At 44.8% G+C, this 24,392-nt stretch overlaps 1 protein-coding gene across 4 annotated transcripts in view; it reads right to left on the minus strand.

Annotated features, from left to right (window-relative positions):
- The window catches only part of LOC149435932 (xaa-Pro aminopeptidase 2-like), a 107,120-nt gene extending 87,690 nt beyond the window's left edge, over nucleotides 1-19,430 (minus strand). The window contains exons 1-2 of one of the 4 annotated variants that reach the window (XM_089662250.1): nucleotides 19,378-19,430; nucleotides 1,878-1,942 (exon numbers count right to left, since the gene is read on the minus strand). In XM_089662250.1, the coding sequence (XP_089518376.1) occupies nucleotides 1,878-1,923 (46 nt within the window). In that variant the 5' untranslated portion in view covers nucleotides 1,924-1,942; nucleotides 19,378-19,430. Of the gene's footprint in view, nucleotides 1-1,877; nucleotides 2,024-16,874; nucleotides 16,894-19,377 lie in introns of those variants that run through there. The other 3 variants (XM_089662251.1, XM_089662252.1, XM_089662249.1) reach the window with 3 other exon arrangements.
- Between the last annotated feature and the right edge of the window lie 4,962 nt (nucleotides 19,431-24,392).

Consider the following 24,392-nt stretch of genomic DNA (forward strand, 5'->3'; position numbering starts at 1 on the left):
GATGGAGCTGGAAATCATAGTAAATAAATATTGATTTACTATGATAATCAGCTCCATCTAGTGGCCCTAATACAATACTTTCCTGATTCACTGTATTCTGAATGAATGAATAACATATGACCTGGAAGGCAAATTGTCTAATAACATTTCACTTTGCCCCCATTCACACTCAATGAATGTACATGCAGTTTCACAGGACAAATAGCTCTGTATTGTTTTTTGTAAATGCACTAAAATGTGTTCCTTCTCATAGAACATTCACACATATGTAATTCCAGATTCTACCTGTTGGTGGTGTTTGGAACTGCATCCTGACCATAAAATTCTACTGTCAGTTCTAGGATATCTCCCATTTTAATGGTTAGACTTTATCCTGCCAAATCTTTGTATTGTTTACTGAGGGCCATGGAAAGAGTGAATTAATCATAGAAGGACCTTAACTCTATAAATTATATTTTACAGTGAAGAAAGTGTCTGCTCTGCAGGTTATGGGAAAAAACATACAGGAGTTAAAACTGGGGTCACAAGAGAGATAGATAACAGGAGAGAGAAAGAAAGAGAGAGAGTTAGAAAGAGAAAGAGAGAGAGAGAGAAAGAAAGAAAGAAAGAAAGAAAGAAAGAAAGTTAATAGCTAACTAGATAGACAGAAGAAGGGGTGGGATAGAGAGATAACAGATAGAAATGAGTTAAAGAGCAATAGATAACAGGAGAGAGAAAGAAAGAGAGAGAAAAAAAAGACAGAGAGAGAAAGAAAGGGAGGGAGAGAGAAAGAGAGGGGGAGAGAGAAAGAGAGAAAGAAAGAAAGAGAGAGAGAGAGAGAGAGAAAGAAAGAGAGAGAGAGAAAGAAAGAAAGAAAGAAAGAAAGAAAGAAAGAAAGAAAGAAAGTTAATAGCTAACTAGATAGACAAAAGAAGGGGTGGGATAGAGAGATAACAGATAGAAAGGAGATAGATAGATAGATAAAAAGATGGAAGAGAGAGATACATAGCTAATATGTACATAGGTAATAGTTAACGAGAGAGAGAGAGAAAACAGGAGAGCGACAAATAATAAATATATAAGTAGTAGCTAACTAGGTGGGTAACAGATTGATAGATAGGAGGGAGAAAGAAAGAAAGAGAGAGAGAAAGAAAGAGAGAGAGGGGGGAAGAAAGAGAAAGAAAGAAAGAAAGAGAAAGAAAGAAAGAAAGAGGGGGGGGGAGAGAAAGAGAGAGAGAGAGAGAGAGATAAAGGGAGAAAGAGAGAAAGAAAGAAAGAAAGAAAGAAAGAAAGAAAGAAAGTTAATAGCTAAAAGAAGGGGTGGGATAGAGAGATAACAGATAGAAAGGAGATAGATAGATAAAAAGATGGAAGAGAGATACATAGATAATATGTACATAGGTAATAGTTAACGAGAGAGAGAAAACAGGAGAGCAACAAATAATAAATATATAAGTAGTAGCTAACTAGGTGGGTAACAGATTGATAGATAGGAGGGAGAAAGAAAAAGAAAGAAAGAAAGAAAGAAAGAAAGAAAGAAAGAAAGAGAGAAAGAAAGAAAGAAAGAAAGAAAGAAAGAAAGAAAGAAAGAAAGAATGATGCTGTAGTTGTTGGGTCAGAAACTGCTAATAGTACATTTACAAGGGCTATAAAAAGTAAAAATAAGTACAGTACATAAATAAAAAATGAAAACATTAATAGTGATTGCTTCCATTAAATATTACACTTTATAAATAAAAGAAAGTAAATGTTTCCTAAGTTTCCAAGCAAGCAGAAAATCCTGATGTTGAGTAAAACATTAGTCAGTGTGAATTATTAAGTGAAAATGTTCGATGGTCTTCCTAAGGAGAAGTAGTCGGGAATGATCACCAAATCCATAATTTGGCCACCAGACTTACCACATTGGAGGAATGTCCAGAGTCCCACCATCCACAGGAGCCCCATCGTGTTCCCTTCCAGAGGTCTGCGGAGAGACAGAGAACAATTTCTGGATTTTCCTCAGATGTTCAGTAATCACTAACCTGATCTAGTGACACTGTCCTGCCTCCTGCTGGATCCTGGACCCCACCCTGCTTAATAACTGCTAGAGAGCTGCCTGTGTACTTCCCAGAGACAAATCTACTTCTCTGCCCCACAGTCAGAAATAAGCTGGTTTATCCAACATCAAATCACTTTCATCACCCAAAAAATGTCATGGCTTTACATGGCCACTTCCTCATTTCGGGGAGCCATCGTCATTTTTGGTAAAATAATCCAATTCGATGTTTGATAAACCAGATGGCTCTTCTTAATTCAATCTCACCTAGTTCAGCACCTACCTGAGTACCCCGCAGAGGATCCAAGACTGGGAATCCTACAACACCGGCAGTGACCTTTATAATCCTGTGTAGGGATTGGGTATTCTCCACCTGCGCTTGTGGAAGGTTTCATGTTTCTACCCCACAGGGTTACCGCAACCTCATCAGTTGTAAGTAATTTTCTTCATTCAGAGGTTTGACACAGGAATGGGACTTCCCCGAAACGCATAGCCATGCCCAACGCACACTGCGTGTGACACTACTGGTTGCCTCGAATGGATCCCTGGACACTTTTCTACATTGCTCTGCCCATGGCAGCTCAGGAGACCGAGCACGCTGCTTTTTTTTTTGTTTACAAATGTTTTTATTAGGAGATAGACTACAAAAACCGCACCATTTAGTGAGGTAGAATAAAAAGCATGAAAAAAAGTATATATGAGAAATGAACAGAAAAGTACAATCATGAAAGTATAAAAAAAACAGCACATGAAAGTGGCAGTCAATAATATCAGCAGAACAACCACAAGATCAATAAAAGGTTCGGTACAAAACAACCCATGATAGACCATCGAATATTAAGTGTCGATGCGTTCTCCAACCATCCCACTTCCTGTTGAATAAATGCATCCTATCCAGCAATGTATATTGAATACGTTCCATAAGCAGGGGCGGACTGACCATTCGAGCACTTGGGCACTCCCCGAGGGTCCAGGGTCAGTAAGGGGTCCCATGAAATCCCCCTGGTACCTTTTTATTGGCTTTTTTGGGTGTGCTTTGAGTGTGGGCAAGGACACAGGGTGTCAGGGCTCCCGGTAAGACCAGAGATGCGTGAACTGACACAGGGAAACGCAGGCTCAAGTATGGTGTAACAATATAATTTATTAAGGGTTATACACAAATATAAAACGCACAATATAACAAAACCAAACCTCCAACTGATAACGGAATGTACACAGATAAGAGCAGTCAGGGCTGGCGAGGTGGAGTGGTCAGGCAGGCCGGGTCAGGAATCATCGGGCAGACAAGACACAAAGGAGTAGGCAGAGCGTAGTCAGACGGGCCGGGTCAGGAACAATCAGGCAGACAAGGTACCAAAGGAGCAGGCTGGAGAGTGGTCAGGAATAGCCGAGGTCAGGACAGGCGGAGTTCATTCAGGGTCAGGATCAAGCAGAATCTGGAATCAGGCAGGAAGCAGACAGGATGCAGGTACAGGGGCTCATGGGAAACATACACCAAGGCACTGACTGCAGGTCTGGCCATTCCTTAAATACACCTCCTGCAATCAGCCTCAGGTGATGGCCGACTGCAGGAGTGAGCTTCTGGTTGCTGAGAGCACCCGCTGGCCAGCCCTGGTACTGCAGCCCACAAGGCAGGAGAGTCCCACCACCATTGGCAAGTCCATTCCTGACACAGGGGCCCCATGATCCCCTATTGCCCGGGGGCCCCATGAGTTGTCAGTCCGCCCCTGTCCACAAGCATAACCATATCAACTCTCCATAAGACAGAAGCCAAAGGGACCACTGGAGACTTCCAATAAAGGGCAATGGCCCATAGGGTGGAATCGCAGATAGTGTGAATTAGTCTCATTTGGTTTACTGGGATCCCCGAAAGCGATACACCCAATAAGCAAATCCACTGGAGAACCCGCCAAGCCGAATCCTATGCCAGATCAAAGAAAGACCAGGGCAAGCCCAACATACATGTACGAGGGTACCAGCCAAGCCACACCCCCTAAAGCAAAGGTGCAATGTTCCCGGAAACATGACATGAAGTCTACAGGGGGTATAGTACCAGCGAGTTAAAACCTCTCACGAACCAAAAGAGATCTAGAGCCCTTCCGTATATTCTCCACCATGGAACCCCAGTCCTCATCGGAGAACGTAACCCCAGACTCATTGTCCCATTTCTGTCTATACAAAGGGGGCGAGGGAAAAATGATCTGTAAGAAGGAGCGATATAAATCTGAATTTAAATAATAATTGCGTGCCACGCTCCACTAAATAAATAAATTGTGTTTATAAAGTGCAATATGTGTTCAATCCTATGTGATCCACAAAAAAACAAAAAATATTTGATGGAATAAGCAAAGGTATAAATAATATAATCAATATAAATATCAGCATATGATTGTGATTAATTTATAAAAATATAAAAAATATTGAAATATAATCCAAAAAATGTCCAATTATTAATTTAAAATCCAATACTGTGTACACTTTGTGATAATATTCTGAAAAAATGGATATAATTTTTTTATGCGCTTACCCTAATTTTAGCCTAACTGATATAAATCTGAGTTAAGACCCCTACCCCTGAGGGAGTCTGATACCTTCAAAATATGTAATAGGGGATGAGGGCGTCAAACCAAAATGGGAACCGAAAGAGCAAGCTGCTTTTTATCCCTCCAGCTGCTTCACTACTCCTTCCTACCAGCCCAATTGCATTCCTCCTGAACTCCGCCGTAAGAACCGGCCCATTCTTCTCCAGTGGACGTTCCATCCCAGGGCAGACCTACCAGACTCATGCAGTTTGATGGGACAGCATTTACTGCATGTTTTCCAAATGAGTGCATATTAATGTGCTTTTAATCTCTTTTATTTTCAAGAAATGTATTCAAGTTTTGAAAGGATACATACATGGATCAGTCAACTGGTATCACACATTTCCCATAAGATATAGGATAAGGGAGAGAGCAGTTGACCAACCAAAGAGATATGGTGGAGGTGCTTTAGTCTCGGACTGAAATCGTCCACTTGCTTATCTGTTCCTGTCCTAATTTATGACGCTAGCTTTGAAATGTGCGCACATTGGAAGGGACTCACGCTGACACACAAGTTCAGTCTATGAATACTTCTAGTTTATTATAATGAGAAAGTGAGCTTATATATGCAAAATGATGCGAGAGTCATGTGACAACAGCATAAGCATTATATTAGTCTTCGATTGGTCATTTCCACACAAAAACAATCTCCGTCATGGTATAGGTGTGATCTTCTTCAGTCTTATCTCATAGAGAAGAAAAACATTCTTTTGTCTTCCAAATCACACGGTGGGAGGGGGTCTGTGTGTGTGAGCAGACATTTCTTAAGCAAGGATTTCTTATAGTACCACAAAGCCCAGCAGGCAGAAAATATTCACACAACATATATATTCATGCTAAACATTTATAAATATGTGTAAAGAAATAGTATTAAAGTATAAAAGTAAATATGTAAAAAGATGTGTATAAAAAAGTGTATATAGATATATTCAATTTGAAATGAAATAGGCATTTTACCAAATCCATCACAGAGGTACCCATGAATCACTCTCTCCCCTCATTACAATCGGTACATTAGAGTAAGCTGAATTTGTTAGAAGAAAACCTCATAGCTTACAACAAAGTAACATTAATTAGAAACAACCAAAAAGTGCAAACTCCTAACCAGGGCCGGACTGACCATTTGAAAACTCGGGCGCTGCCCGAGGGCCCAGGGTCAGTAGGGGGCCCCATGAGATGCCCCTGGTACCTTTTTCATAGGCTTTTTTGAGTTTGGGCAAGGACACAGGGGCCCCATGATCCCCTATTGCCCGGGGGCCCCATGAGTTGTCAGTCTGCCCCTGCTCCTAACTTGGAGTAGTAACCTATTCGAGAATATAATGGTGAGTTATGGATCTAGCTAGTATTTGCTAGGTCATAAGCACAGGGAAGTACCCAACTCAAGGTGATAATGCGGTAGATGGATTTTTATCTATTTTAATAAATCTATACTTAGAGGTGGCGCCCTCTCTCTCTCTCTCTCATTTTTGTAGGTCATTTGCTTTTTCTTTGTATAGATAAACCTAGGAGGGAGCTGAAAGTTCAAGTTGCCAAACATCAGCCACCAAACCTTAATGACTTGGAGAGGATCAGGGGCGGATTGACAACTCATGGGGCCCCCGGGCAATAGGGGATCATGGGGCCCCTGTGTCCTCACCCACACTCAGACCACACCCAAAAAAGCCTATTAAAGGTACTAGGAGCATCTCATGGGGCCCCCTACTGACCCTGGGCCCTCAGGCAGTGCCCTAATGCCCAAATGGTCAGTCCGCCCCTGGAGAGGATCTGCCAAGAGAAGTGGGACAAAATCCCTCCTGAGATGTGTGCAAACCTGGTGGCCACCTCCTGGAAACGTCTGACCTCTGTGATTGCAAACAAGGGATTTGCCACCAAGTACTAAGTCATGTTTTGTGAAGGGGATCAAATACTTATTTCCCTCATGAACATGCAGATCAGTCATCATTTGTTAGACATGCATTTCTGCTGAATTTTTTGATGCTATTCTGTCTCTCAGTGTTACAATACACCGAACATTCGATTTTTAGACCGATCATTTCTTTGTGAGGGGCGAACATTCAACATCAGCAGGAGATCAAATACACATTTCCTTCACTGTACATCAGGTCTATAGAACACCCCATAAATTGTATAGATGGAACCGTAGAGAGACCACAGATTGCCCTTGCTGTGGGGTATACCCAGCAGACTATTTGCATGTCTTTTGGAAATGCTCCAAACTAGTGCTACTCAGGGCCTGGTTTGTGCACAATTTGGCACGGTCCACTTTTTTATTTTCTATTTATTTAATTTATTATCACTCCCACGTTTTGTCACTTTTTCTTACTTTTGTGTGTGTTTTCCACAGGATGGAGGGTGTGGGTCCTCGGGGCTGCCCTGAAGTCTAGGGGGAGGATGTGTGGCCTTTTGGTTCCTTCCTCCCCTGTCCCTAGGGGGTTTTCTCTTCGGCAGAGCCCCCTGACCAAGTACTGGGTGTCCGGCTTCGGCTGGACACAAGGAACGGTGGTCCACCAGGCCTTTTGGCCAGGAGGACCAAATGGGAACCTTGTCCCTGTCAGGAGCTTTGTGCCCCTGGGGATCAGGGTAGCGGTCCAGCCCCTTTAGGGGTAGGACAAAAGCACACCCCTAAGTGCACTTTTTCGTGTGGTGTTTTGCACTTGCACTTTTTTTGTGAACACTTACGGGTTTTTTCGTTATAGTTGCACGTTTGCGGACAATAAAAAAAAACAAAAAAAAAAACTAGTGCGCTACTGGAGTACTATAATTAATACCATCAATCGGCTATTTCAGGCGACTTTACATAATGATCTTTTGACATGTTACATAGTTAGTCTGGCTGAAAAAAGACAAAAGTCCATCCAGTTCAATCATTAAAAAAAAATTATAAATTATAATCCTACACCCACGGTTGATCCAGAGGAAAGATGCTCTAGTACACATGTCTGGGTTAAACTTGAGACAGACTTGTTTAGACTAATGTTCACAATGTAGAATTTGAAAAGGGCTTTGGCCTGCAGACCTGAACTAACACTTAGCTGCCAACAAGTCTCTGACAGGACCTCTAGGCATGATGTTGTAGATACCCACATGGAAGAAAAATATATTTTAAATATACTTTGAAAATATTCTTCCCAAATATATTGACATGTATTTGAAATACTACATTTTTGGCCGTATTCAATATATAAAAAAAAAAAAAAAAAGAATATATATATATATATATATATATATATATATATATATATATACTGTATGTTGAAATACTTTTTTTATATATTACAAAATATATTATTATTATTATACAGGATTTATATATTATTATTATACAGGATTTATATATTATTATTATTATACAGGATTTATGGCGCCAACAGTTTGCTCAGCGCTTTACAACGTAACGGGACACACTACAGCAACAATACAGTTCAATACAAGAGGGTTAGGAGGGCCCTGATCCTTGGAGTTTATATAGGAAAAATATTTTTAAAAATACATTTTCAAATATACTGTATGTTTTTAAAAATACATTAAATCTACATTTTTGGAATACATTTACAAATGTATGTAAACATATATGTTAAAATGACTTTTTTATATGTTAAAAAAATCTGAAGAATATATTTTAAAAATATATATTTTTAAATATAGTTTTCATATATTTTGTAAAATATAAAACATGCATTTCAGCATAGTGTATATATATATATGATTTTTTTAAATATATTGAATATGGACAAAATTGTAGTATTTCAAATACAGTTGCAAGAAAAAGTATGTGAACCCCTTGGGATTACGTGGAGTTTTGCATGAATTGGGCATAAAATGTGCTCTGAACGTCATCTAAGTCACAACAATAGAAGAACACAGTCTGCTGAACATAATACTACACAAAATAAGATGTTGCCATGGTTTAATTGCACATAACATGTAAACATTCACAGTGCAGGGAGGAAAAAGTATGTGAAGCCCTAGCTTAATGACTTCTCCCAGAGCTAATTGGAGCCAGGAGTGAGCCAACCTTGACTCCAATCAGTGTGATGATATTGGATGTGTTGCTGACAGCTGTCCTGCCCTTAAAAAACACACACCTGTTTTGGGTTTACTGGTTTCAAGAAGCACTGTCTGATGTGAACCATGCCTCGCAGAAAAGAGCTCTCAGAAGACCTACGATCAAGAATAGTTGACTTGCATGAAGCTGGAAAGGATTACAAAAGTATCTCCAAAAGCCTTGATGTTCATGTGTCCACGGTAAGACAGACTGTCTACAAATGGAGAAAGTTTAGCACTGTTGCTACTCTCCCTAGGCGCGGTCGTCCTGTAAAAATGACTGCAAGAGCACAACGCAGAATGCTGCATGAGGTAAAGAAGAATCCCAGAGTGTCAGCTAAAGACCTACAGAAATCTCTGGCACATGCTAACATTTTTGTTGACACATCTACAATAAGGAAAACATTAAACAAGAATGGAGTACATGGGAGGAGACCACGGAGGAAGCCATTGCTGTCCAAAAAGAATATTGCAGCACGTTTGAAGTTTGCAAAAGAGCACCTGGATGTTCCACAGCACTACTGGCAAAATATACTGTGGACAGATGAAACCAAGATTGAGTTGTTTGGGAAGAACACACAACACTATGTGTGGAGAAAAAAAGGCCCAGCACACCAACATCAAAACCTCATCCCCACTGTGAAACATGGCGGAGGGAGCATCATGGTTTGGGGCTGCTTTGCTGCCTCAGGGCCTGGACGGATTGTTGTCATTGAGGGAAAATGAATTCCAGAGTTTATCAAGACATTCTGCAGGAAAACGTACGACCATCTGTCCGCCAACTGAAGCTCCGCAGAGGATGGGTGATGCAACAGGACAATGACCCAAAGCATACAAGTAATTCAACAAAACAATGGCTGCAACAGCACAGAATACGCCTTCTGGAGTGGCCCAGTCAGAGTCCTGACCTCAACCCGATTGAAATGCTGTGGCATGACCTTAAGAGAGCGATTCACACCAGACATCCCAAGAATATTGCTACACTGAAACAGTTTTGTGAAAAAGAGTGGTCCAAAATGACTCCAGATCGTTGTGCAGGTCTGATCTGCAACTACAGGAAACGTTTGGTTGAGGTTATTGCTGCCAAAGGAGGGTCAACCAGTTATTAAGTCCAAAGGTTCACATACTTTTTCCTCCCTGCACTGTGAATGTTTACATGTTATGTGCAGTTAAACCATGGCAACATCTAATGTTTGTGTAGTATTATGTTCAGCAGACTGTGTTCTTCTATTGTTGTGACTTAGATGACGTTCAGAGCACATTTTATGCCCAATTCATGCAAAACTCCACGTAATCCCAAGGGGTTCACATACTTTTTCTTGCAACTGTATATGTCAATATATTTGGGAAGAATATTTTTTAAATATATTTAAAATATATTTTTCTTCCATGTGCGTAAAGTCAACCAATAAATCATCATACAAGGCCTCCAAAAAATTCACTGCCCTTACGGTTGCCAAAGTTGCAGGGATGAAGCGGTCTTTAGATTGTGTGCAATTGTTTGCCATTTTTCAGGAATTAAAGGGGAAACGTTTTCATCCATCAAAAACCAAGAATATTCGTCATAGGAAGATTCTGATAGCACCCATTATGTGCTTTACACAGATACACAATGGAATACTGTGATCGTTTTAAGGGTCCTGTTCACAGCAGACATATTGGAGCTGATTTATTAAAATGGGCGTGTGCAAAATCTGCTCCAGCTCTGCATATAAACCAATCAGCTTTCAGGGTTTTTGTTTTTTGTCAAAGCTTAAAATGGTTTTAAAGGCTGAAGGTTTTTTACCTTCATGTATTCTATGGCCCAATCCTTACCCGAGCCCCCTATGACCCAATGACATTCTCAGCAGCCTCTGCTGTCTGGGGACTCTTCCTCCTCATTGGCTGAAACAGCAGCTGGAGCCTATTGGCTGCTGTCAATCACAGCCAATGAGCCAATGGGGAGAGAGGTGGAGCCGAGCCGCAGCTCTGTGTCTTACGGACGCATAGAGCAACGGCTCGAGGACAAGCACACACGGTGCCCCTAAGACGAGCGTCTTTCCATGCGGGGCACTGCTTGAGGGGGAGAAGCCAGGAGTACCAGTGGGAACCCGAAAATAGGAGGATCTGGGCTTCTCTGTGTGAAACCATTGCATAGAGCAGGTATGTATAGACATGTTTTACTTATTTTTTAGAAAAAATAAACAAAGCTTTAGTGTCACTTTAATTGAACAAGCTGAAGGTAGAAGCTGATTGGCTGCCATGCACAGCTGCCCCAGGTTTTGCACTCTCCAGTTTTAGTAAAGCAACCCCATTGAGTTTATACTTGTTGCAATCAGGATGGTGCACCAGTGTCAGAAATTCAAACCTAGTCATCAGACCCAGCCATCAGAACCGACTGGTCCATATAAACTATGGCCCAGTGCAGGGGCGGACTGACCATTCGAACACTAAAGCACTGCTCGAGGGTCAGTAGGGGGCCCCATGAAATGCCCCTGGTACCTTTTATAGGCTTTTTTGGGTGTGCTTTGAGTGTTGGAAAGGACACAGGGGCCCCATGATCCCCTATTGCCTGGGGGCCCCATGAGTTGTCAGTCCTCCCCTGGCACAGTAGTATATTTAGGTTTTGTGCTGCCCTATGCAACACAAAATCCCCCCCCCTTCCAGAGAGAGCCTGACATTGACCAACAACATCCCTGCCCCCCCCTCACCCAAGAGAGCCTTCCACTACCATCGCCCCCATGCACCGGCCCAGGGGCGGATTGATCATATGGGCACTCGGGCACTGCCTGAGGGCCCGGGGTCAGTAGTGGGCCCCATGAGATGCCCCTGGTACCTTTCATAGGCTTTTTTTGGGTGTGGTTTGAGTTTGGGTGAGGACACAGGGGCCCCATGATCCCCTATTGCCCGGGGGCCCCATGAGTTGTCAGTCCACCCCTGCACCGGCCACTCCCCTCCCAGCAAGAGAGAGAGAAAGACATTCACCTTCACAGCTCTGGACATCCCCAGGAATGAGAGGCAAGCAACCCGCAGCTTCCCAACCGGTGCCCAACCGGTGCTCAGATCCCAACCGGTGCCCAAGCCGCATGTGTCCCTTTTTCTGTCCCTTCTTCCAGGGGTCAGTACTGTCCCTTGAACAATGCCGCCCTAGGCAAATGCCTTGTTTGCCTTGTGGTAAATACGCCCCTGCTATGGCCACTTCAGAAGGCAAGAACTCTTCTCCCAACAGCTAAAGCAACACCTCCAAAAGTGATCTTTCCTTTATAAAATTACCCTGAAACATTCTTCCAGAGAGAGTATACAAGATGCATCTTTTACAGAATTTCCAGCTTTCTCCCGCCAACAGGATAAAACAATACTGCCCAAATGGTGATGTTCATTTCTGAAAATAGCCAAATTTCTATTTGTCATTTTCTTTCTCATTTGTATTTCATTTTAACTACTGTACTTATTTGTATGCACTGCCCACCTAGTGTTTTTCAATATAAAAATTAACAAGTGGCCTTCTGTGTACTAAGCTAAGAATTCATACTCCTAGGGAGATTGGTAATAAAGTTTTTTGTAATTGCAGCAGTGGCCTGACAGAGATAATAATAATAATAATAATAATAATTGCATCTAAGTATAATCATGGAGCAGAACAATACATCTAAAATTCAATGATGAAATATAATAGATGGAAATATTAAAACCATACTATAATCTGCCTTGGTCTTGGTTTTAATATCGTCATCCATTATCCGTTCTTCAAGAAATGTCCGCACTTCTAGAGTAAGTATAGAGTTTATAAAGTGTGAAACTTTTTTCAAGACCCCATTTTCCTCACCATAAAAAAAAGGGGCAAAAAAGTATTTAGTCAGCCACCAATTGTACAAGTTCTCCCACTTAAAAAGATGAGAGAGGCCTGTAATTGGCATCATAGATAGACCTCAACTATGAGAGACAAAATGAGAAAACAAATCCAGACAATCACATTGGCTGATTTGGAAAGAATTTATTTGCAAATTATGGTGGAAAATAAGTATTTGGTGAATATCAAAAGTTCATCTCAATACTTTGTTATATATCCTTTGTTGGCAATGACAGAGGTCAGACGTTTCCTGTAAGTCTTCACAAGGTTGGCACACACTGTTGCTGGTATGTTGGCCCATCCTCCATGCAGATCTCCTCTAGAGCAGTGATGTTTTAAGGCTGTCGCTGGGCAACACGGACTTTCAACTCCCTCCAAAGGTTTTCTATGGGGTTGAGATCTGGAGACTGGCTAGGCCACTCCAGGACCTTGAAATGCTTCTTACGAAGCCACTTCTTCATTGCCCGGGCAGTATGTTTGGGATCATTGTCATGTTGGAAGACCCAGCCACATTTCATCTTCAATGCCCTTGCTGATGGAAGGAGGTTTGCACTCAAAATCTCACGATACATGGCCCCATTCATTCTGCCCTGTACATGGATCAGTCGTCCTGGTCCCTTTGCAGAGAAACAGCCCCAAAGCATGATGTTGCCACCCCCATGCTTCAAAGTAGGTATGGTGTTCTTTGGATGCAACTCAGCATTCTCTCTCCTCCAAACATGACGAGTTGTGTTTCTACCAAACAGTTCTATTTTGGTTTCATCTGACCATATGACATTCTCCAAATCCTCTTCTGGATCATCCAAATGCTCTCTAGCAAACTTCAGACGGGCCCGGACATGTACTGGCTTAAGCAGGGGGACACGTCTGGCACTGCAGGATCTGAGTCCCTGGCGGCGTAGTGTGTTACTGATGGTAGCCTTTGTTACGTTGGTCCCAGCTCTCTGCAGGTCATTCACTAGGTCCCCCCGTGTGGTCCTGGGATTTTTGCTCACCGTTCTTGTGATCATTTTGACCCCACGGGGTGAGATCTTGCGTGGAGCCCCAGATCGAGGGAGATTATCAGTGGTCTTGTATGTCTTCCATTTTCTAATTATCGCTCCCACAGTTGATTTGTTCACACCAAGCTGCTTGCCTATTGCAGATTCAGTCTTCCCAGCCTGGTGCAGGTCTACAATTTTGTTTCTGGTGTCCTTCGACAGCTCTTTGGTCTTCACCATAGTGGAGTTTGGAGTGTGACTGTTTGAGGTTGTGGACAGGTGTCTTTTATACTGATAACAAGTTCAAACAGGTGCCATTGATACAGGTAATGAGTGCAGGACAGAGGAGCCTCTTAAAGAAGAAGGTACAGGTCTGTGAGAGCCAGAAATCTTGCTTGTTTGTAGGTGACCAAATACTTCTTTTCCACCATAATTTGCAAATAAATTCCTTCCAGATCAGCCAATGTGATTGTCTGGATTTGTTTTCTCATTTTGTCTCTCATAGTTGAGGTCTACCTATGATGCCAATTACAGGCCTCTCTCATCTTTGTAAGTGGGAGAACTTGCACAATTGGTGGCTGACTAAATACTTTTTTGCCCCACTGTATATATATACTGTATATATATGTATTGATACCAGGGGCGGACTGACAACTCATGGGGCCCCTGGGCAATAGGGGATCATGGGGCCCCTGTGTCCTTGCCCAAACTCAAAAAATCCTATGAAAAAGGTACCAGGGGCATCTCATGAGGCCCCCTACTGACCTCGGCAGTACCCGAGTTTCCAAATGGTCAGTCCGCCCCTGATTGATACATTTGTTATATCTATATTCATATAGTTTTTAATCTCTATATTTTTCATGTTTAAATTTCTATTTGTCATTTTTTGTAGACCTGATGAAGGGGGAGTGGTTTGCCTCCAGCAGCATTGGATGTTTTAAGTGATCTTACCAATAAATAGTAATGTGATTTGAACGCTATAACCATTTGGTCTGGCACTCCTCCCCCTCTGAGTAAACCATATCTGAGGACAGTGCTGTTAACTGCAATTTAGCTGTGACATGTGCTCTTTGGCTCAATAAAAAGGAGGTTCCTTCCTGGGGTTGGGGAGCATCGACATTATTGAAGTGTTAGCATCTTAAAAAATGCATTTGGAGTGGTATGGAATTTGAAGAATCCTTTCATATCCATGAAGTGAAGAAGCAAACATGTGACCCATTATAGGGTCCAAAGGACCACAAAGTCATGTTGTACACATGGAGTCCAATTAAGGTGGAACACCAAAAGTAGGGCACCAAAGTGGTCCATAGGATTCTAATAGTCTACAAAATAGACAGGTACACATCTAAATTGGTAAATGGTCTGAAAGTCCTTTTTTCCAGTGTCCACATCAAAGTCCCCATCAGAGCCCATCTTGCTTCAGAGGACTGAATAAAATCATTTAGCAGGCCTGATTTGACCCGTGGGCCATAGTTTGAAGACCCCTGCCCAAATATAAGAATTATTGAGTTTGCAGAGAAGGTTCTGTGTGGTCCCTGGGTGCCACTCAAATGTTATTTCTTTAAACTCAAGCATAAATGACATTTTACCCCACTGATTAGAGTCGATTCTGAATTTTTGGATGAAATTCTTGGATTTAGATGGCCAAGTGTGAATCCAAGTTTTATTGTTATGTTTGATCATTTGGATTTCTAAACATCTTCTGGGACGAAGGGACTAAAGGTTTCTCCAAGGGCTGATTCTCCTTACATCACCTTCTGTTGTTGTCTGAGCTCCCTTACAATGAGTGCCAGTCCCACCAGGTCCCACCCTTCTATCTTAGAGTTGATGCTAAATTTTGAATGAAGTTCATGAATTTAGATGGTCAGATCTAAAACCAAAGTTCAGTTTATTTATTTATTTTTTATTAAAAAGGCTTCTGGCAGAATAGACCAAATGTTTGTTTGCCTTATATCTGCCTCTGCTATTGACTGAGCACCCTTAGCTTGACTGCCAGTCCCATCAGGTTCCAACACTTCTATCTTAGCATCTTAGGAATTTGGCTCCATCATCCCACTATGAAGGAAAGTGGAAACATAGTACTGGACCACATGAGGTAGAAATTGCTATCCTCTCTTAATGCAGGTGATCTGGTTTCTGGTCAGGCAGCTTCGTCACCCTGGAATATCTGTAGAGTCTTCTTGGATTGTAGTGTAATGTAACAATAATGTGAATTTTGCCCCACCCCACCACCGCTGAAATGTCCAGATACGACTTTATTCCAGTAAGGGTCAAGGGTATAATCAAAAGAGTAGACAAGTCTTTTTAGGAGTCCTAAACCACCCTCCATCAGGGCTAGACATAGGACATCTCCATATCAATAAAATATGAATGCAATAGTTTGGGTGGGGGGCCCATGGAGAGGTGGGGAGGCCCCTGTCTCAGCTCCCCATATCCCTCTTATGTGTAAGTCACCCTGTGCCTGTTAGGGGTACAGGGTGATCTGTCCTAATATTGTGTAGACATGTCTAGGAGATAGGTGGGGTGGGGGTTGTTGATTGTTTAATGCCATGTGCTTGCATCCCATTGCTCTATTGTATGTTTTGCTTGGGAGAAAACTATTATGGGATGTATGTGTTTGTGTATTGGCTTGGTGGGGGGGTGTTTCCAGCAGCCCTCCCTCCTGATAGGACTGTCTGTTGGTGTGTCTCTTGTTACTAAAGGTAGATTGCCCCGCCCTGTGTCATTATGCAGGGAGGGGGGGGGGGTTGTTCCCTTAAATGTATATATCTTGTATCTGTGTTAAAATAAAGTAGTCTATTTCCTGGTTTACTTCAAGATTGGCGTCATCTAGTCTTGTATGGTCAGCTGTGGTGTCCGTGGTCGGTGTTCGGATGGGGAAGCGGTATTTTAACGGAAGTACCCAAGTGCAGACTGGGTCAGTTCCGTTACAAATATACCCTCCTGAGGGTCATAGTTATCATCATCATCTCATCAGGCCAGACTTCACAAAGCCATTCTGGACAATTTTCCATCAGTTGCTGCCCTGTAATGCACACTTTTTGGAACCTGGTGTGGATTTCTATTGCCAACAATGAGACTTCCAGTTCAGAAATTCTGAATTTCAGAGGTTTTCAAATTTTTAAATAACTTACTCAACCGAACCCCAAGTGATAAAGCTTTACAGACGTTCGCTCATCTAAAATATCCCAAAAACGTCTGTTCATTCACCCTTGGGTTGGCTTTTTGCAGGTCATGGTGTAACCAGTTCACACAATTGATGGTTATAAAGATGATTTCTTTCCAAGTTACAAAGTACAAAAAGTTACCATCCAGGCAAAGTACAAGATCATTCCAGTGGATGACTGATTAACTTATCTTATCTAATTATCTCTGTTGAATGCTAAACACCTATTGTCAGAAAAGATACGAAAAGAGACACTTACCTATTTTGAATTTTTCCTTTAAATCCTTTTCTTAAAGCAGAACTCCAGACACAACTTTTTTTTAGCAGAGAAGGGTTAGAATCTCTGTTTGCCTTCTGATGCTGTCAGTTGGGGATCACTCCTCACTTCTTGGCCTGGTGACTACACAGGGAGTAGGCAGGATCTCCTTAGTGGAGACAACAATGACAACTGGTTCTAAAGCATAAACACTCTCTCACTCACATTAGTCTCTGCACCGGAGGAGCTGACACTCTAATGTCCCATTACAGTCACACGCTACTATTATTATACATGTATATACTGTAGCTCTGACATATACCGCACAGGGGCGGACTGACCCTTGAAGCACTCGGGCACTGCCCGGGGGCCTGGGCTCAGTAGGGGGCCCCATGAGATGCCCCTGGTACCTTTCATTGGCTTTTTCATAGGCTTTTTTGGGTGTGGGCGAGGACACAGGGGCCCCATGATCCCCTATTGCCCGGGGGCCCCATGAGTTGTCAGTCCACCTCTGATACCGCAGTGCTGTACAGAGAATACTGAGCCAGTTACATCAGTCTCTGTACCAGAGGAGCTTACACTCTAATGCCCCATCACAGTCACACGCTACTATTATTATACATTTATATAGCTCTGGCATATTCTGTAGTGCTGTACAGAGAACACTGAGCTAGTCACATCAGTCTCTGCGCCAGAGGAGCTTACACTGTAATGCCCCTCCCCCACAGTCACACACTATTATTATTATACATTTATATAGCTCTGACATATACCGCAGCACTGTACAGAGAACACTGAGCCAGTCACATCAGTCTGTGTACCAGAGGAGCTTACACTCTAATGTCCCCTCCCCCACAGTCACATCAGTCTCTGTACCCCAGAGGAGCTTAGACTCTAATGTCCCCCCCCCCCCCAGTCACATCAGTCTCTGTACCAGAGGAGCTTACACTCTAATGTCCCCTCCCCCACAGTCACATCAGTCTCTATACCAGGGGAGCTTACACTCTAATGTCCCCTCCCCCACAGTCACATCAGTCTCTATACCAGAGGAGCTTACACTCTAATGTCCCCTCCCCCACAGTCACACACTATTATTATTATACATCTACAGTATATAGCTCTGACATACAGTATACTTCAACGCTGTACAGAGAACACTGAGCCGGTCACATCAGTCTCTGTACCAGAAGAGCTTACACTCTAATGTCCCCTCCCCCACAGTCACATATTATTATTGTTTTACATTTATTTAGCTCTGACATATACTGCAGTGCTGTACAGGGAACACTGAGCCAGTCACATCAGTCCCTGTACCAGAGGAGCTTGCACTCTAATGTCCCCTCCCCCGCAGTCACATCAGTCTCTGTACCAGAGGAGCTTACACTCTAATGTCCCCTCCCCCCCAGTCACATCAGTCTCTGTACCAGAGGAGCTTACACTCTAATGTCCCCTCCCCCGCAGCCACATCAGTCTCTGTACCAGAGGAGCTTACACTCTAATGTCCCCTCCCCCCCAGTCACATCAGTCTCTGTACCAGAGGAGCTTACACTCTAATGTCCCCTCCCCCACAGTCACATCAGTCTCTGTACCAGAGGAGCTTACACTCTAATGTCCCCTCCCTCACAGTCACATCAGTCTCTGTACCAGAAGAGCTTACACTCTAATGTCCCCTCCCCCACAGTCACATCAGTCTCTGTACCAGAGGAGCTTACGCTCTAATGTCCCCTCCCCCCCAGTCACACACTATTATTATACATCTACAGTAGATAGCTCTCACATACAGTATACTGCAGCGCTGTACAGAGATCACTGAGCCGGTCACATCAGTCTCTGTTCCAGAAGAGCTTACACTCTAATGTCCCCTCCCCCACAGTCACAACAGTCTCTGTACCAGAGGAGCTTACACTCTAATATCCCCTCCCCCACAGTCACACACTATTATTATACATACATCCCTGGCATATTCCATCAGTCTCGGCACCAGAGGAGCTTACACTCTAATGTCCCCTCCCCCACAGTCACATCAGTCTCTATACCAGAGGAGCTTACAATCTAATGTCCCCTACAGTCACACACTATTATTATACATTTATATAGCTCTGACATATACCGCAGTGCTGTACAGAGAACACTTAGCCGGTCACATCAGTCTCTGTACCAGAAGAGCTTACACTCTAATGTCCCCTCCCCCACAGTCACATCAGTCTCTGTACCAGAGGAGCTTACACTCTAATGTCCCCTCCCCCACAGTCACATCAGTCTCTGTACCAGAAGAGCTTACACTCTAATATCCCCTCCCCCACAGTCACACACTATTATTATACATACACCCCTGGCGTAGTCCATCAGTCTCGGCACCAGAGGAGCTTACACTCTAACATCATACACAAGTGTACATCCAGTGGGACCAGATAGAACAGAAGACGTGTATATATCATGGCAGGGCGCCCAATGCTCACACACAGAATAGGGTGTGAATGTAATAATCTCACATGCAGCAACTTACAATTAAGGGAAAGCGTAAAATAAAACCCCCTTCATCAGTGTTGGTCCCGCAGCAGCCGCTGCCTCCTCCTCCGGTACTCCATGACAGGACTGGCTGCAGGCGGCTCTCATTCAATACTATAATGTCAGGTTTATTTTTCTTGGCCAGACACCGGCTCTCCTCACTGAAAATAGAGCAGCCAAAAAGATCGCCATCAACACAAAAACAAGACGCTACTGTGGACACAAGTTCTGGCGCAGACAACGCTGTCTCTGAGATTCCGTTTACTGAAGACATCCCAGCCGAAGGTAAACCGAGGCCACCCAAGGAAGCAAATCAACTTGGAGCTGAAGTTTAATCTGCTCATATTTCACCCTCATCAACATGCAAATCATTTTTTAATAATAAAATGTTTCTGTTTTCATTACATAGATACAGTGACATCATCACTGGGCCTTTATTCTTCTCTATGCAATGCAGGCAGATCATGGCTGGTGGGAGGGGCTCCCTGAAAGCATCTCAACACCCTGGTCTCAGTATTTCTTCTCCCAGGAACCAGCCCACTGCTTGTATCAGGACAGCAGTTATACAAATATCAAAATGACTTGATGGTCCGTCTGGAGGAGTGGGTGTTCCTAGGCAGGCTGCATTGAATGAAGGTAATGAGCAGGACTGCTGTAAGAAACCACGGGGCCCCTTACAGCCAACCTGACAGCCCCCGCAGTTTACTATGCTTCAGTTATGAATGAACACAGTGAGTGATTGGCACCGATCACTCACTGTGTTCATTCGGGGGAGAAAGTGGCTGGTAAATGTGACATATTTATCGTACCCTTCCCTTGCTCTCCATCCTGAAGGATCCTATTGCAGCTGCCGGTGGAAAGAACAGGAAGGAAGTCAGCAGCACTGTGGGGGTGCACAGGGGGGCCTGGGCAGTAGAGGTAAATGTATGCTGCACAGGGAGGGTAATTGGCATGGAGGGGGGGGGGGCAACTACTGGAACCGATCCCCTGTATGCCTCTCTTTGCAGCAGCTGAAAGCCAGTGGGAGGGAGAGGAGAAGTTGGCTTTCATCTGCTGCAGGGAGAGCCATACAGGGGATTGGTTCCAGCAATTGGCCCTCCCCCCCTCCACCATGCCAATCACCCTCCCTGTCCTCATCTGATTCACCCAGCTGTCTGGGTCCCCCTGATGGACTGGGCCCCGTACAGGATGACCGGTGGTACCCCCTTATTCACGGCCCAGACGATGAGCCTCAGTATCGGGACAGGTTTGTCCACCACCAAGGGCAGGGCTGCAAAACTGTGCCCCACTACTAATGCATGTCATAGAATGGGTGTACTGACCTGAACCTATCCTTTGCCCCCCTTGCTCCAATGTGCCTGGGGCAGCTGCCCCTCCTGCCCACCCACTGTCTCAGCACTGAAATTCAATAAATGAAAGAGGCTGGCCAGGAACAGTCAGGACGGGGAGGAAAGAGATAGAGGATGCTGGGCATCCCCCAGCCAGGAAATGACTTGCAGTGGCTTCTGGTGCCCATTGTGAGAAGGTCTATGGAAATCTCTTATCACAGATTTAAAGGGACATAGTGGTTGGTGGGCGGAGCCAGAGCATGCAGCGGCAGATGCACGCATCCAACACAACTGGGAGTGGTGGATCCTAAAGATTCTGTGGTAAGTGCAGGTCTGCGAAACAAAAACAAAAAGAGTCACGGGTGGAGAGTAATATTAACCACTTCCAGTCCAGACACTTTCACCCCCTTCCAGTCCGGACACTTTCCCCCCCTTCCAGTCCGGACACTTTCCCCCCCTTCCAGTCCAGACACTTTCTCCCCCTTCCAGTCCGGACACTTTCCCCCCCTTCCAGTCCGGACACTTTCCCTCACTTCCAGTCCGGACACTTTCACCCCCTTCCAGTCCAGACACTTTCACCCCCTTCCTGTCCGGACACTTTCCCCCCCTTCCAGTCCGGACACTTTACCCCCTTCCAGTCCGGACACTTTCACCCCTCTTCCAGTCCGGACACTTTCCCGCCCTTCCAGTCCGGACACTTTCCCCCCCTTCCAGTCCGGACACTTTCACCCCCTTCCTGTCTGGACACTTTCCCCCCCTTCCAGTCCAGGCACTTTCACCCCCTTCCAGTCCGGACACTTTCACCCCCTTCCAGTCCGGACACTTTCCCCCCCTTCCAGTCCTGACACTTTCCCCCCTTCCAGTCCTGACACTTTCCCCCCCTTCCAGTCCGGACACTTTCCCCCCTTCCAGTCCGGACACTTTCACCCCCTTCCAGTACGGACAATTTTTCCCCCTTCTAGTCCGGACACTTTCCTCCCCTTCCAGTCCGGACACTTTCACCCCTTTCCAGTCCGGACACTTTCCCCCCTTCCAGTCCGGACACTTTCCCCCCCTTCCAGTCCAGACAATTTTTCCCCCTTCCAGTCCAGACACTTTCCTCCCCTTCCAGTCCGGACACTTTCCTCCCCTTCCAGTCCAGACACTTTCCCCCCCTTCCAGTCCGGACACTTTCCCCCCCTTCCAGTCCGGACACTTTCACCCCCCTTCCAGTCCGGACACTTTCACCCCCTTCCTGTCTGGACACTTTCCCCCCCTTCCAGTCCGGGCACTTTCACCCCCTTCCAGTCTGGACACTTTCACCCCCTTCCAGTCCGGACACTTTCCCCCCCTTCCAGTCCTGACACTTTCCCCCCTTCCAGTCCGGACACTTTCCCCCCTTCCAGTACGGACACTTTCACCCCCTTCCAGTACGGACAATTTTTCCCCGTTCTAGTCCGGACACTTTCCTCCCCTTCCAGTCCGGACACTTTCACCCCCTTCCAGTCTGGACACTTTCACCCCCTTCCAGTCCGGACACTTTCCCCCTTCCAGTCCGGACACTTTCCCCCCCTTCCAGTCCGGACACTTTCCCCCCCTTCCAGTCCAGACAATTTTTCCCCCTTCCAGTCCAGACACTTTCCTCCCCTTCCAGTCCGGACACTTTCACCCCCTTCCAGTCCGGACACTTTCCTCCCCTTCCAGTCCGGACACTTTCCTCCCCTTCCAGTCCAGACACTTTCCCCCCTTCCAGTCCGGACACTTTCCCCCCCTTCCAGTCCGGACACTTTCCCCCCTTCCAGTCCGGACACTTTCCTCCCCTTCCAGTCCGGACACTTTCCCCCCCCTTCCAGTCCGGACACTTTCCCCCCCTTCCAGTCCGGACACTTTCCTCCCTTCCAGTCCGGACACTTTCCCCCCCTTCCAGTCCGGACACTTTCCCCCCCTTCCAGTCCGGACACTTTCCCCCCCTTCCAGTTCGGACACTTTCCCCCCCTTCCAGTCCGGACACTTTCCCCCCCTTCCAGTCCGGACACTTTCCTCCCCTTCCAGTCCGGACACTTTTCCCCCCCCTTCCAGTCCGGACACTTTCCCCCCCTTCCAGTCCGGACACTTTCCTCCCTTCAGTCCGGACACTTTCCCCCCCCTTCCAGTCCGGACACTTTCCCCCCTTTCCAGTCCGGACACTTTCCCCCCTTCCAGTCCGGACACTTTCCCCCCCTTCCAGTCCGGACACTTTCCCCCCCTTCCAGTCCGGACACTTTCCTCCCCTTCCAGTCCGGACACTTTCCTCCCTTCCAGTCCGGACACTTTCCTCCCCTTCCAGTCTGGACACTTTCCTCCCCTTCCAGTCCCGGACACTTTCCCCCCCTTCCTGTCCAGGTCAATTTTCAGCTTTCAGCGCTATCACATTTTGAATGACAATTGCGCGGTCATGCAACACTGTACCCATATGAATTTTTGAGCATTTTTTGAGACAGATAAAGCTTTATTTTGGTGGTATTTATTCACCACTGGGATTTTTATTTTTTTTCGCTATATAAATGAAAAAGTCCAAAAATTTGGAAAAAAAGTGTTTTTCTTATAAACTGTTAATAAATCTTGGCCAAAATGTATTCAGTTATCTTTTTAGTAAAAAAAAACCCCCCAAAATTAGTTTATAACCACAAATTATAATTTTTAAAAAAAAATGTTTTACATTTTTACTTTTTTTATATTATTATTTATATTTTCTTTTTCCTACATACAGTCACCTTAGCAGTACAGAGTCACCATGGTGACACTGTACTACTTGTGGGGGGTGATGAAGATTTTTTTTTTTTTTCTACACTGATTGCTTTTACACCCATAAAGGCTGTAAAAGCAATCATTTTTACCTTCTCTCTAGCTGCATTCTTGCAGCCATTGAGAAATACTGTGTGAGCTGTGATTGGTCACAGCTTGTCACATGGTACAAGGCTGTTGTGAATAGTCCTGTACCATGTGATCTCTGTGATCATTCACAGATTTCACACGTAGTAAGCAATGATGTCAGGAAGTGACATATTGCTTACTACTATTCATGTGATCACTGATTGGCCAATCAGTGATCACATAATCGGGACCTCACACAGAGGTCCCGTACAGCAATCGGTGTTCCGCTGTGTCCGGAGGACACAGCTGGCACCAGATCGCGGTGCTGCGCGCTCCCAGGGAGCGCGCATCAACAGGGACGTGGGGAGGATGTTTATAAACGGCCACCCGCCCCTGCACTGCTCCTGACTGGCTGTTTATATACATGGGCCGGACGGGAAGAGGCAGGGGCGGACTGACCATTTGGAAACTCGGGCACTGCCCGAGGACCCGGGTCAGTAGGGGGCCCCATGAGATGCCCCTGGTACCTTTTTCATAGGCTTTTTTGTGATTGGGCAAGGACACAGGGGCCCCATGATCTCCTATTGCCCGGGAGCCCCATGAGTTGTCAGTCCGCCCCTGGGAAGAGGTTAAAAAAAAATTGCTTGGAGGGTCCCCTAACCCCTGCATTGGGCCAAACCCAAACCTCATACCTCCTCCTTTGTAGTCATCAAGGATGGAAATGAGAAAAATCTCTCCAATGGGGAGACGGGCAGTAAAGCAGGGAAGGTTTAGAACCTCTGTCGTGTTTTTATTGTTAGATGTGTCTCTACTGAGTAGACCCCATCATTTCCTGCTTGGAAGGGAGATGAAA

This window comes from Staurois parvus, unplaced genomic scaffold (genome assembly GCF_062004578.1).
Source record: "Staurois parvus isolate SC_StPar_1 unplaced genomic scaffold, SC_StPar_1.0 ptg001447l, whole genome shotgun sequence".
NCBI classification, from domain to species: Eukaryota; Metazoa; Chordata; class Amphibia; order Anura; family Ranidae; genus Staurois; species Staurois parvus.